This window comes from Rhynchophorus ferrugineus, unplaced genomic scaffold, assembly GCF_030347505.1.
Source record: "Rhynchophorus ferrugineus isolate W39M unplaced genomic scaffold, kcgeb_rfMv2 rfM8, whole genome shotgun sequence".
Taxonomy (NCBI): domain Eukaryota; kingdom Metazoa; phylum Arthropoda; class Insecta; order Coleoptera; family Curculionidae; genus Rhynchophorus; species Rhynchophorus ferrugineus.
The window spans coordinates 10,702,409-10,714,867 of record NW_027472587.1 but is presented as its reverse complement, the minus strand read 5'-3'; the positions used below and the strand labels follow the sequence as shown (position 1 = coordinate 10,714,867).

The 12,459-nt window shown below is 32.4% G+C and overlaps 1 protein-coding gene across 4 annotated transcripts in view; it reads left to right on the top strand.

Annotated features, from left to right (window-relative positions):
- The window catches only part of LOC143200782 (sodium- and chloride-dependent transporter XTRP3), a 34,971-nt gene continuing 22,512 nt past the window's right edge, over positions 1-12,459 (top strand). For all 4 annotated transcript variants that reach the window (XM_076411460.1, XM_076411458.1, XM_076411457.1 and 1 more), the window contains exon 1: positions 1-588. In XM_076411460.1, the coding sequence (XP_076267575.1) occupies positions 312-588 (277 nt within the window). In that variant the 5' untranslated portion in view covers positions 1-311. The remainder of the gene's footprint in view (positions 589-12,459) is intronic.

The window sequence follows — 12,459 nt, the reverse complement described above, 5'->3', positions numbered from 1 at the left end:
AGTCTTTCGGTGGCGCTCAGACGATACGGATATAATCCACAGCTCGCAAACACCCTCGCTCCCATAAGGACGAAATTCGCGCACGCAGCATATGCCCTCTATCGATTGCTATCAGAAAATCTCAATTTCGTTTCCCTCGAGACGGTTTCCCGAGATTGAGGCCGGTGCATGTCCAAGCTATGGGTTAATGTCTCACCATAAGTGATTTTTTCTTATTGTCATCGGAAAAATTGGACACGAAAATCAGTCGCGTCATCGATTTGCATCCCAGTACAGCTCCCGATAAGTTCGAGAACGAATCACTGCTGGTCATGGCAGGCAAAACACCAGAAGTGTCTCGGAACGGCCACGAGCTGGCACCGTTGAACACACGTTCGGCTGAGGGAGAACCGAAGAAACCCGGCGTGACGATCGTGTTGCAAGGATCGAGAGGTTCCATCATCTCCAGGGGAAGTCAGCCGCAGGAGCAGGACGACGACGCGGCGGGATGGTCGGGGAAGATGCAGTTTTTTCTCACGATCATCGGTTACTCCGTCGGCTTGGGGAACATATGGAGGTTCCCGTATTTGTGTCAGCAAAATGGAGGAGGTTTGTATACGTTTAAAGGTCACTGAGCGAGAATTTTATTTTGAATCAATACTTGACATAATCTCGTAACCTAAATTCCACGTTTACAAATACCAAAAATACTTGTAGATATTTCTGAAAAGTTATTAAATATTTTAAATAGTTATCTCGATGCAGGCTCAAAAGATATCATTCTAATTTCATAAAAAAAACACGCAAGAGAGATTGTTTTGTTGAAAATAACAATAAAATAGAAAATACTTAACAATATTAAGTCTTTGAATGTAGTTTTAAAACACAAGTAGTACAATAAGCAATGTTTATTAAACTTTCATAAAAAAAGTTATAGAAAATACTTTTAAATTACTATAAAACTATGTTCTACTTTACGACATATCACAACAGTAAATCTATTTCTGACTTCTTGTTTAAACTTGACCTGATTAGTGGTCGTTGTCTTACACAGCTGAAAACTGACACCTACGTGTATAAAAATGCAGCATAGTGCTATTTTTAAATCTTAATATATTGTGCAACGTAAAGTTAGTTAACTGGGCACACCATAACGTATAAAACATTAATTTTATATAACATCACTGATACAGATAAAAAAAAATATAAACCATCAAATCTTAATCAAAAATATAATAATTTAATTAACCAGTTTATTTAATTAATTGGAACGGCCAAGGGCTATGAATTTCGACCGCTCTAAACAACAACTATCAAATTGATACAAAAATTATTTACCATATAACTTCAAATAAGAGGCGCATGACTTTGTTTCATCAGACAATCGAATATATAATAGTAATACTATAATTTTATAATACTACAATTTCCTACAATAATTATTTACAGAAAATCAAAATCAAATTTCAAGTTGTATGTAACTTAATTAAAACAAATGACGTCAATTATAGCTAGCAAAAACAAGCAGTAAAATTCAATCTGGAAATCGTTTACAGCAAGGAAGAATGATATTTTTTTATCATATATCTAAAAGTTAAAATAATGTTTTGGCAATAGAGACATCTACTTAAAACCTTTTTATAATAACTCTAATATATCCTCCTTATAAAGATCATCTTCGATGGGTCTAAATAAACTGTCGATGGTGCCTTTTAAGTACTATTTTTGATGGTAAATACTGATTTACTTACTGTCTGATGAATATAATTGTATGAAAAAGTTATATTGTGTGTTACTGACTACACAAATCTGAGTCGGCTATGGAGGCAATACTCTCTGTTTATGTAAAATAGCTTTTTTATCGTAGAAACCCCATTTAATGAGCCTCCCTGACACTGGCTACTAGCATTATTTTGATGTATAAACCCATGTTAGATGGTTTGGCTTTTGCTATGTCTGTGAGTTGACCAAAGCCTATAAACCATACAAAAGACTGCTATTTCTCCAGATTTTTTGATATATTTTACATGAGAGTCCAAACCAAATATATGAGTTAGGAATAGAAAATGAAAACAGTGTGGGGGAAAATTACCCAATTACTCAAACCTTTAACATCCCATATCCTGACGTCGAAGAAAATGATGAATCAACCTGATAGATTGAGCTAATCGGAGTTGAGCTATCCCATTCGAGATTTTAATTGGTCAGAGAAAAAGACGAAATAGAAATGAAATCATCTGCATAACTGATTTCTTGTACATAGAACCAGGTAGCAGATGTTTTCCCACAATCTATAATGCAAGCGTCATTGAAAAAGAACGGTCACAGTTTAGATATTGTTGGTACATGTAATTAAAATTTACATTTTCTCTAAGAAAGAAAAGCTTTAATCTATAGTCACAACTTTATTAGCTCTAGCTGAGCTAATAAAATTTGTCCTTCTTATATTCCTTCGTTTAAACTATACATTTTTAACTACAAACAAACAAAGATCTGTTTTGACAGGTTCAAGAAACACTGTTTTTTTATAGGGCAGTGTAATTTGGGGTTTTTTATTTTGCTGAATGTTTCTCTAGTTCATGAAAATCGGTTATTTACCTCTAGCTTTGGATTAAGCTTTGAAATATCTTATAATTCAAAATAGAGTTCAAAATCAAAAACAAAGTAAACTTAAACATTGCATCAACATTCTGTAAATGCGAAAACCTACGCTGTTAAATAATTGTAAGATCATAACATACACTTTGATGGAATAAACTCCGAAGATTTAGAAGTTGTTCAATAACAAAGCTAGCTGTGTCTAGAATAAGGACTACATTCGCAAATATTGGAACAAAAAAAACATTCTAGTGCCACTTCCTACAAGTACGCCTGAGAATTAAAGCACAATTGTTAAAAATGCAAGTAACAGGCAAAAGCCCCCCTACCATTTCGATTTCCTATAACTTTACTCAAATAAAAGATAAGTAAGTTTGGTTTTCATAAAAAGTTTACTTGGTCTTTACATTTTTTTTCGTTATGATTGAAAAATTATATCAGCTAAATGTGGACCGCGATTGGAACTTTCGACTCGTTTTAAGACATTTTTCATGACATCCTGCAACATCTGAGGCTGAATTTCTTCAATTTCGTCACGAATATTGTATGTAGGCCTTAGGATTGCAGTACTGTACTCAACTCGTTGATCAGGATCTCTCGGTAGGAATTTTTTGACTAACTGAATTTTGTACGGGAACATTTTCAAATCAGTTTTCAAAATTCGCCTTAAACTGCGTGTAGAAATGTGTAACTGGGAACCACGTCTCCGAATTGATGTTTCTGGAGACTCTGCAACACTATCGCGTACAAGAGCCACATTTTCAACGTTACGAGACGTCCGTTATCTTTCAGAACGAAGCCTGTCTGCTGTCGTACCGTACTGTCGAAAATTCGCATATAAACGATATATTGTGGTTTTGTGAAGCACTAGACGATTAGGATATTTTTGACACAACTTCCGCTGAGTGGCAATAAGGGAACAGTTATTTTCAATAAATATTGTCACTATTTCTGCTCGTTTTGGACGTCTATACAACACAATGGTTAAAGTGAAACTGAGATCAACGTCACATAACCAAGACAGCACGCAATCAAAATTGTAGCGGGACTTTTGTCCCACTTGGTATCAGCATAAACAACTGTTAAACTACCTAATCTAAATGTTAAATTTGATGGTTTTTCATATTTCTCTACGTAAAACAATAGTTTTCTATTTAGTATTACTGAGTTATTCAAATTATATAGATGCTAATGTTGGAATTAATATGCTGACAAAATCTATTAAATACTCTATAAAAAGTTATGGTAATGCTACTCCGTCATAACTCGGTGTCGTTATAACTGTCGGTTTTAGTTTCAACAATTTATAAGTGGTAATAGTGATGTCAATGACAAGGAATGTTTTGGAGGGTCAAAGAGTTCAAAGACAAATGAATTCTATGACTTATCAGATGAAAATTCACCTCAAAATCTTTAAAAAATTTCAGATAACTTAATACTAGATGAATCAACTGTTCCCCACAGGTTTACATGCGATGAAGGTCTAAATATTCACGCCAAAGAAGCCCCAACTTCATTAATTATAATTATAAAAATATCTCTTTATTAAAATACCTGAACTAATAGATACTAGGTAATCTATAATAATCATTAATTCATTAAAATCACCGTCTCTATTTTTAAGCTTCATTAATAGATGTAAAGCAACGACCAAAAATCTACTCAATCGATATCAGTCAAACGACCGAGCTAAATTTAAACACGTTTTATTTCCAAGAACGCTGTTTTATTGTAATAGAAGGGTCGGATACTAATAAAAACATATATTCAATGATAAATCGAGGATAATGAAATATAATGTTCGTTGTTTGGATACAATAAATATTTGAAAATATTAAATAACTATCTTTATTAACTCAGGTCCGGTAATATATTTTGGAAAATTAATTTTGTCAGAATTATGAAAACGTTTGGTGTAGTATTCAAGTTCTATTCAATTCGACAACTAAATTTTTGGATTTGGTCGGTTTAAGTCCTTGGTGTTACCAGCACGCTTTAGTTAGATGATTATCTGAACATTTTAAGCACCTCTTTCTACTGTAAGCTGATTCTCTCTTACAAAAGGCAAAGTATGGAATCTCTTTTGGTTTCACTTATTTGATTCTACTAAAAATGTAAACAAACCTGAGAGGAAAACTATCCTGTTATTATCTCACGGAGGGTCTGTATGCCTTGTGAAATATGTTATGAAAGTTATGAAACGTTTAGCGTTTAAAATAAATAATAAGGGATGTACGTCATGGTCGCTGTCCCGTCTGGATAGCTTACATTATAATAAAATTATCATAAGTATCCATAATACCTTTATCTGACAGTTTGCATTTGATAATCTTCTGTGCTGTACTGTTTCTAGCCAAATTTTTGTGGTATAGCCTATATGGAATGGTTTCCCATATTTCGGTGACTCCAACAGTCGACCCGTGAGAAACTGACCTACTGTAATTAGACTTCAGTGACCGTACACACTGAAACGCAAACTTGAAGCAATGCATCTTAAACTGCGATGCTTGTATCGAGAATCCAGGGTTTAGGACTGTTTTTGAAGTATGGATGTTTTCTAATTCTAATAATTCACGGCTAAAGGATTTCAAACTTCTTCAATACATATTTGGTGTACTTACAGCTTAAACTACGATACTTCTTCCTGAACTTTACTACGTCAAGGAGTTAAAATATGTTAATAAATTATTTTTAAGTCATATTTGCCTTGTAAGTGACCATCTGAAGAATATCATGTTGGCCTTGGTATTTTATATATCAATCTAAATTCACTTCTGTTTAAAGAGTGTTGATTCATCATTTCTCAAATACACTAGCTTGAGCTTTTGGATATGTTCATCAATTGTTATTTGTTTCTAATCTTAGAAAGTGTAGTAGTACGAGACTAAGTAGGAGTCTACGAACAATAAAGAAAAAATCTTAAAAGAGGCGTAACTTTACAAAGTCGGCAGTGAACTTAGAGCATTGATACTGTTTTATTTTCTTCTATTAGTTAATTCTCAGTCCTTCCGTTCCATTAGTTATAATTTTTTTAAATTTATCGTACTTTTTTCTGAAATCAACTTGAGGAGTTCTCAATCTCAATTCAGTTCTGAAAAAAAGTACCTCTAAGTGGTAGTTCAAGTTTTAGGAAGAGAAAGAGATCGGACGCTATCATGTCAAGTAAATACGCTGCATTATCTTTTTGATTTTTTGTCAGGAATTGATTCAAAATTCCAACAGGTTTCCTTAAAAAAATCTGGTATTTTCCAGGACTTACGCAAACTTAAACAGGAATAACAAGTTTGACTCGCTATTTTGGTCACTTTTGCAATGGTAAATTTAGTTAAAACCATCGATGGCCTACCAGGGCTAGTCACATCTCGACTACATTTATACATATACGACTACATATTTTAAATATTATTTAATTCCCTGTAACATTCTCAGCGACTAGGTGTACGAAATTCCATCTGCAATAAAAAAAATTAAGACAAATGTTTTGTTCCAGGTCTTTTTGAAAACATACCTGAGATGAAATATCAATATCAAGCACTGTAACAATTAAGGCAACTTAGCGATAAAATTAAGTTTAACTATCTCTTTGAGTGGGCTTTCCGAATGTTCTGAGTTTTTTTGATAGAATACCGATTCCTTTCCACGAAATACCACTTAAAACCACTTACTATATTAGTATGTAAAGTTTTTTAATATAATATATTTTATTGGCTTTAATAAAATCCTAATTATAAATTAATTTATTACTACTTTTCGATTAACAAGTAAAACGAATGTAGGATAGATACATCAGTATATGTAGCTTTTCTAAAGTTAAAATAAAATAGACGTAAAATAGAAAAGTTATTACGCAGTTCTTTATTTATTACGTACTGATAAGCACTGATAATTAATCGAATAATACAATTAATAAAGAACTTTGTTTTTACACTAATGGATTAGTAGTCAATTTAATGAATTAGTAAAACCCCATATAGGCACCCCAAAAATTCAAAAAAACTTCATTATTGAACTCAGTGCTTTAGCCCCAATGCATGTTATAGAAGACATGAAATGATTAAAGCCTGTATCACAAACAATGTACATTTTCTGATTATAGTGCGATTGGAGCGTAAAACTACTACGTTTTGGAAATAATTCAAAAATAAGAAAAAACCGTTCTTGTTTTTGTTTTGTAAAACAAATGTCAATCATATAAAAATACAAAAACAATTTCATTATTCATTTCTCACCTAACTGTCAAATTCTAATTTGATATTCCTAACGAATTCACTAAAATGTTAGATTTGCCTAATATAAAGGTAATATAAACTTTATTTTTATTGATGTGGTTTGTACAAGACGTTCCTAGAGGATCCATAAAATAATTCATACACCTGCCAAAACCATCAAAACGTATTGGCGCAGGCTACAACTTTTATGAACTCGTATTTATTTGAACTTCGATTTTAGGCAAAGCGAATCGATACGTCTTCGGAACGTCGACCAACAGATACGGAGCCAAGAATGCGTGTTCCACGATTTCGAAATATCAATTTAGTTCAAGCACGAAATGGAAACATGTCCCAATCGATCAAAAATTATATCGACAGAACATTTTCGCCAGGTTCAAGGCTGTTGCTCGGTCCTCACAGAGAATGCGTCTCAAAATTTTAATTTGTTTTTTTACTCCTAGTTGTGGCAAACTTAAACTCGACTCTATATCGCGTCATTCTATTTCCTATCGATTTCACCGAGTTAAGATTTACGAGAGTTTATAAACAAATTTACAGGACCACAAGGACAGGCAGTCCATAAATAATTATAAACATAAACAAACATTAAAATACGAATAACAGATGTTTCAATACTGTTATTGAAATTTTAAAACAGTCAAAATCAGTTTTTAGTTATTTAATGTGTTGGTATATTTTTTGGGATATGAAAAGAGCCAGACATCGGATGGAGTTAAATCTGGCGAAGTAGCCGAATACGGAAACAGTTCTTACACTAATTCTGCTGATTACTCACTAATCCTAGTGTTCATTTAATCTAAATGGTTAATATTTAGTGGTTCAGGGATAAATTTCTATTCTAATGCCAAAACTAATGCGTATAGTTTTAACAAAATTGTTAGCAAGTGCTTCATCAACTTAAAGAGTATCTAAAGCTTTCAAATTTAATTTAATGGGTCTTTAATTATGGTTTTATGAAATATCCTCGAACTTATTAAACAACTTAGTAAACAATCCTTAAAAATTTACAAACTTTATTACTGTTATTATAATAGTCCCTTATAATCATATACATTGATAAATACTTCAGAATATTGTTAACTGCTGATAAATAATATGAAGCTCAATTCAAATGAAAATACCACCAAAGACTTGAACGCATGGATTGCGTCTGTTGGTGAGTAAATCACTATAATTTTATAAGAGATTTTGATCTGCTTACATCGTATCAACCTTTTAAACAAAGAAATTCATCACAAATTGCTGTCCAAAATTGGTAAGGACTGAAATAAGATTAATTATTCACTTATTCATCTTTGGCATGAAGACGCCTTGATCATAAACTACAGAAAATGTTACCGAAACTACACACCGAACTATTAAAATCGTACATTATAAACAGAATGTTTAGAGTCGGACAAGAAGAAGCTTACTCTACAATAAAAGAAGCTAAAGTAGGTGTACTACAAGGAAGTGTGCTGAGACCAATGCTTTATCTACTGTACACTTATGATATACCACAAATGGTGAATATTACGATGGCTACATTTGTTAATATGAAATATATACGGCATTTATAGCTGTCGGAGACAATAGTGAAGAAGCCTCACGAAAGTTACAATAGGCAAATGACAATATAAATAATTGGACACAAGTTTGGAAAATAAAAATTTATGAAAGTAAATCTGTGCATGTGTTCACGCACAAAAGACCGTACAAGCACCAATAACATTAAATAATACTATCATTCCATATAGCAACAACGCTAAATATCGCGAAATGAATCTTGATGCAATATATCGCTGGAAGGAACATATAAAGAAGAAAAGAAAATAACTGGAATTAAAATATAAGAAAATATACTGGCTTATTGGAAGAAAATCACAATTATCAGTACATAATAATTAGCTATTATATAAGCAAATACTGAAACCTATATGGACATACGGAGTTCAATTATGGGGATGTTCTGCAAATAGTAACATAAACAAAATACAAATTTTTCAGAACAAAGTCCTGAGATATATTGTGGGAGCACTCAAATACTGCAGGACTAACTACCTACATCGATAGCTTCAGATACCCACAGTCAGTCAAAAAATCAAGAGAATTGTAAGGGGGCATGAGAAAAGACTCCATTTTCATGACAATATTGAAGTATTGCAGCTTTTGGATACTACCAGAACAGGACACTTATCTTGTGTACTGTTGTGTAGTGAGGTGCATATATTAAAAAATTCAGCAGTGACATGTATAAACATTATTTCACCAGAGACTGAGATAGGGCCGATGGGTTCTCCTAGTTATATACCTAGATTTAATTTATCATAAACACAAATTGTAAGTTAGTCAGAAACAACTAGTAAAAATATAATAATTAAACAATAATCAAATAAGAACTTATTGGATAATAGTGTACAATAAAACTCATAAATTAATTAATGTAATATTCCGACTATATCACAGATATTTGAATTCATCATTCATTCAACTGTTAAGCTAAGGTATTTCATAAATTAGTATTAAAAAGGCTAAAAAGAATTCTAAATACAAAAAAACTATTAAACAAAAAACATTTGACAGATACATAGCCAAAGCGAACCAAAGAAGAATACAACCATAGAAAGAACCAAGGGCAAAGATGGCTAAATAATCCTTAATGTTTCAAGAAATAATAATTATCGTTATTTTCATTCTGCCAATTTTATTTGAACTTCTCGTTACAAACTAAAGTACGACAATATCGTTAGAGATTTAATCAGTAACGGTAAACATATATTTTGTTGCTCCGAAGCTTAATTTGTTTTTATCTCGAAGATAAAAGTAAAATCTGTGGGAGTGGTTGTTCGAAAATTGGTAAAACAACATCGAATTTCAATGAGAATATTATATTATCAATTTACGTTTAGAGAACCTTTTGGAACTAAGTGGAAAAAAATACACCAATAGGATTTTATATGCTACTATTAAGGAGGAAAACCATTTAAGAAGGTCTATTTCTATGCCTTTTTTGTATTTTCTTTGTGTAGATGTAATTAGGAGTAATTGAAATTGATAGGCTATTGTATTAACATTTCATACTTCTCCTTAGAATGTGTTTTAGTGATTTTGATGAGAATGCATGGTATTTATATTAAGTATTGAAGGATATTTGTACTATTAAGTTCCCATCAGCCCCGTGGCTTTTTAATAACATATTATAAATAAACAAGTCAATTAAAAAGTGTCCGGCCTGACACATAGATGGCGCTACTAGAATTAAATACATATGTTTCTTAGTTAGCCCTAACCCCCAAAAGAAGCGTGTATAAATTTGACAGCTGTCGGATCATTAGTTTGTGAATTATAGTATTTTAAGTGAAGCAACTTTTGTTATTGTGAAAAAAATGGATAAAAAAGAATATCGCGTGTTGATAAAATATTGCTTTTTGAAAGGAAAAAAACAGTTGAATCAAAAACTTGGCTTGATACCGAGTTTCCGGACACTGGCCCAGGAAAATAAACCAGCAAACATTGGTATGTTAAGTTTAGACGTGGTGAAATGGGCACCGAAGACAGTGAACGCAGTGGACGCCCAATAGAAGTTCCTACCGACGAAAACATTAAAAAAATCCACAAAATGATTTTGAATCACCGTAAATTGAAATTGAATAAAATAGCAGACCCTCTAAAGATATCAACTGAACGTGTACATCATATCATTTACGAATATTTGGGTATGAGAAAGCTCTATGCAAAGTGGGTGCCGCGTAAGCTCACTTTTAACCAAAAATAACGACGAGTTGATGATTCGGAGCAGTGTTTGAAAATGATCAAGCGTAATAAACCCGAGTTTTTGCGTCGATATGTGACAATGGATAAACATGGCTAAATCATTTCACTCAGAAGTCCAATCAACAGTCATCAGAGTGCACTGCACAGGATGAACCCGCTCCAAAGCGTGGGAAAACGCAACAGTTGGCTGGCAGCGTTATGGCGTCTATATTTTGAGATGCGCATGGAATTATTTTCATTGACTACCTGGAAAAAGGAAAGACCATCAACGGCAACTATTACATAAAGTTATTGAACCGTTTGAAGGACGATATCGCCGAAAAACGGCCGCATTTGAAGGAAAAAAGTGCTGCTTCACCAAGACAATGCACACACGATGCAAGTCAGTGAAAACGATGGCAAAAATCCATGAATTGGATTTCAACTTGCTTCCTCATCCACCATATTCTCCAGATCTGGTCCCCAGTGACTATTTCCTGTTCTCAGATCCTAAAAGAATGCTCACTGGGAAGAAATTTTCGACGAATGAAAAGTGATCGCCGAAACTGAGGCCTATTTTGAAGCAAAAGACAAATCATACTACAAAAATGGCATTGAAAAGTTGGAGGGTCGCTATAGTCAGTGTATCACCCTTGAAGGGAATTATGTTGAATAGAAAACTAATTTTGCCAAAAAGATTTGTTTTACTATGGTTGGTCCCGGACTTTTTAATTAACCTGTTATATTGACAAGATATGACGTATCGAAATATATTTTACAAAAATGGACTTATATATACGAAATTATAAATAACAGGTGTAATATAAAGAATACCATTATTTTTGCATGAACTTGAAGACTTATTTAACATTTTATTTAACATACTTTTTTACGTACAACACGGTTCGATATGAGCGAAATATGTGCCACTTTGGTGGATAACTTATTACCACTTTGAAGATAACTAAATTTGAAATTAATTATGAAAATTTGAGAGCTGGATTTGAAAAGTGGCTAGACCAGAATATTTCCTTCAAAATTAACATTACATGGTGATTTTCATTTAATTAATAGCTAATACCTACTTATAAAATAAACCTATTACAGATTATTCAGGAAGAAATACATAATTGAAAAATAAAAAGAATATTATATGAAATTTGATTCATATAGAAATCACAGTTTATTAAATTGTATTTTATGTTCAATTAAAATGCGAACGAAATTAATCTAAGCAGCTGTTAAACAACCTACCCTAACCAGTTACCTAACTGAATAACTAACCTAACTAAATTCAATTATTTTGACAGTTCCTTACATAAGAACAGTGTTCTATTTAGAAATATTTGAGCGCTCAAAATTAGATTTTCCATATTTCATTTTGAAAGTACGAACCAAGTAAAAATACCAAATAAAAGTATATAAATATAAAATATATAAATGGAAGTATGAAATTATAATTAACAGGTGTAATATAATGATCACCAACTTGGAGGCTTGATAACTTGTTACCATTTTGAAGATAATTCCATTATGCCTATGACATAGAAACACCTATCCCTATCTAAAGAACAAACGATTTTTTTTCAAAATATTCTGTTGTCGGCAACAGGTGTTAATAAATTGGTACCAGGTTCGAAATATAAAGTGGGTACATACTAACCTCCCACCAACCAAACTCACGGAGCTTTTAGTGTCTCACCTTGAATGTTGCCAAACACAAATTGCTTCCTACAAACTACCAATACTAGTTTATACACCAATTCAAAAACCATGCTCAAAATAATGGATTTCATTATTCATTTTCCATTTTTGCCCTTTACAATTTATTTCCTATTTATTTTTATTATCACCATCTTGATGAAAAGACAAGAACTTAACGCCCAAACTAAGGCCACAGAAATATTATTCAATTTAC